We start from the raw sequence: 2,595 nt of genomic DNA on the forward strand, positions 1-2,595 counted from the left end.
GTATACTCAATTCTTTAGTGAGACAAATTATGAAATGAACATATATGCGAAATTTAGTAATTAACACTTGCTGAGTGCTTGCTGTGTACATCATCTCTAAAAGTAACAGTAGTCATGCAAGGTGAGGTTTGGAAAGGTTAAGTAACTTGCCCAAGACCACACAGCTAGTAACTGACAGGGCTGCGGTTTGACTGGGTTCATGTTTCCCCAGAGCACATGCTTCCTCATAATACCATAAAAATCTCTCCAAGGGAGGTGGTGGGAATTCCAATTGGGCACATGTTCATCTTTGTAGGAGGCATTTAATAAACACTAGATATAGACTGAATATGCAGGATGCCTGATGCTGATCCAGTCTCTCTTGACTTTGATGACATGTTTTCTCCAGGAAGGGAGAGAGCACTGGCCTGACTCAGAGTCCCTAAGTGGAGGTCAGAGTGCCACTTGGCCAGGAGCTGGTAATGGGATTGTGTAACAGAACACTCATGTCAGCAAGGCAAGCAATTGGGCTGAGAAATAGGACCTCCAGCCTCAGAGGACAGAAGAGCAGGAGGCCACACAGAATGGACCTCGTGGTGACAATGAGATCAGCTGCTTGACTGAGGTGTGCAGAGAACAGGCAGTGTATGCTGGCACACGGGCTCTGGGACAGGATTGGCGGGGAGGGGATATGTATACTGACTTGTAGGATCTGCCAGTTTCCATGGTTGTCAATGCTCCCACCATGGTCAATTTCAAGCTATCAATGTGATGTCAACTGGCTCACAAAATTCCCCCCAAATTTGGCACCGAGCTTTTACCACAGGACCCAGGAAATGCTACACGAAGGACTTAAACCCTAGGCAAAATAGAACCTAGCTACAGAGACTCAGAAGTCTGGACAGGATTGCAGGAATTTGGAGGGATCATGCCTCTGTATTGGAGCATCATTCTAGAAAGATAGTTCTACTTAAACAGTGCCCGGGGGAGATCCTTGCAAAGTCTCTCCTGGCAACCCTTTCACTGGTTTCCAACTCCCATAATCATACATACAGCTCTAGGTATCTGAACTGAATACCTCCAGTCACAAATTACTGATTAATCCATTCCCTTATCAAATATTTTTAAAGCCTTCCCAAGTGCCAGTCACTGTGTTGGACCCATAAATCCTCAGTCACTCTTGACCATACATGCCTTGAGGGAGGGGTCATGTTGATACCCCAGCACACAGCACAGTGCCAGGCACATAAAAAATATTTGTATATTTGTTGAGCAAATGATTGGAATGCAGCTTATTAATGGAAAAAAATAATATAAAGAAAAACAGTGTATCTTTAGGGAACTAAGAAGAGTTTATTTTCTCCACAGTATCTATTCTTCTCCCTTTCTCAGCCTTTGTCTCATCTCATAAGTGGTTTGGGATTTTAAAGACATCACAGAAAGATTAAGGGTACATTTGTTAAGGTTAGAAGGTTCTTAATTCATTTGTAAAACAGCTGCATTATTTTATATGTTAAGAAAGGTGGGCTTTTTTTTTTTTCCTAATTGAAAAAAAAAAATCTATCAATGCCAGCAGTGGAGTGCTCAGGGGGATGGAGAATCCTAGTGTTTGGCACTGTCTGTGGGTCCAGCCTTTGAATAAAAGAGCAGAGGCCTGACACATTGACTGGTGCCTTGTCCCTACAGGGCATTTTTGAAAGAGAAGGCCATTTTCCACAACCCGAATTTCCTCTGCAATGGAGTGGAGTTCCTAAAACATCAGCAGATATGCAAAGACAGGGAGCCCTGTAAGAAAGAGACTTAGATTGAGGTATCGGTGGGAGCAGCCAGGTGGTGAAAGGAGCGGTTACAGGAGCTGGAGCTGCCGATTAAGCTGATCAAGATGACAACCTCCCCAAAGCACCGAGACTTCGTGTCAGAGCCCGTGGGGGAAAAGCCAGTGGGGAGCCTGGCTGGGATTGGTGAAGTCTTGGGCAAGAAGCTGGAGGAAAGGGGCTTTGACAAAGCCTATGCAGTCCTTGTCCAGTTTCTTGTGCTAAAGAAAGATGAAGATCTCTTCCAGGAATGGCTGAAGGACACATGTAGTGCCAATGCCAAGCAGCCCTGGGACTGCTTCCGGTGCTTTCAAGAGTGGTGCGACGCCTTCTTGTGAGGCTCTCTTAGGGAGCCCCCAGTCCCTAGCCCCAGCATTGAGTCTCCAGAGTTTGCAGCCGGGTGGGGACTCCTCCCCTGTCCTCTACAAAGGAAGAGATTGCTGTTGTTGTACTCACTTCTGATGTACTTCAAGGTCTTTTGGGAGTTCCCTCCCCTCACCATTTCAACTTTTTTGAAATTCTCGCTCTTGCATGCATCTCCCGTCTTCCCCTGCCAGTTTCGTGTCAACAATTATCAGCTTTTCTGAGGGGATTCCTGGCCCTTCCTTCACCCCCCGCCCCCACTGGTCTGTTTTATGCTATTTGGCTCCTTTTTTGGTGGAATAGTCACTGTCCTTGTAAAGTTTTTTAAATCAATAAGTCAGTGGCCTTCAAAAAAGAAAAAAGAAAGAAACAAGAAAGAAAGAAAGAAAGAAAGAAAGAAAGAAAGAAAGAAAGAAAGAAAGAAAGAAAGAAAGAAAGA

At 44.9% G+C, this 2,595-nt stretch overlaps 1 protein-coding gene across 1 annotated transcript; it reads left to right on the forward strand.

Annotated features, from left to right (window-relative positions):
- The first annotated feature begins 1,861 nt into the window (after positions 1-1,861).
- On the forward strand, positions 1,862-2,131 carry LOC118013724 (barrier-to-autointegration factor-like). Its single transcript, XM_035009557.1, has one exon. It carries the CDS (start codon positions 1,862-1,864, stop codon positions 2,129-2,131), a length of 270 nt encoding a protein of 89 aa, XP_034865448.1.
- The last annotated feature ends 464 nt before the right edge of the window (positions 2,132-2,595 follow it).

Source organism: Mirounga leonina, unplaced genomic scaffold (genome assembly GCF_011800145.1).
Source record: "Mirounga leonina isolate KUSES-001 unplaced genomic scaffold, KU_Mleo_1.0 Mir_154, whole genome shotgun sequence".
Taxonomy (NCBI): Eukaryota; Metazoa; Chordata; class Mammalia; order Carnivora; family Phocidae; genus Mirounga; species Mirounga leonina.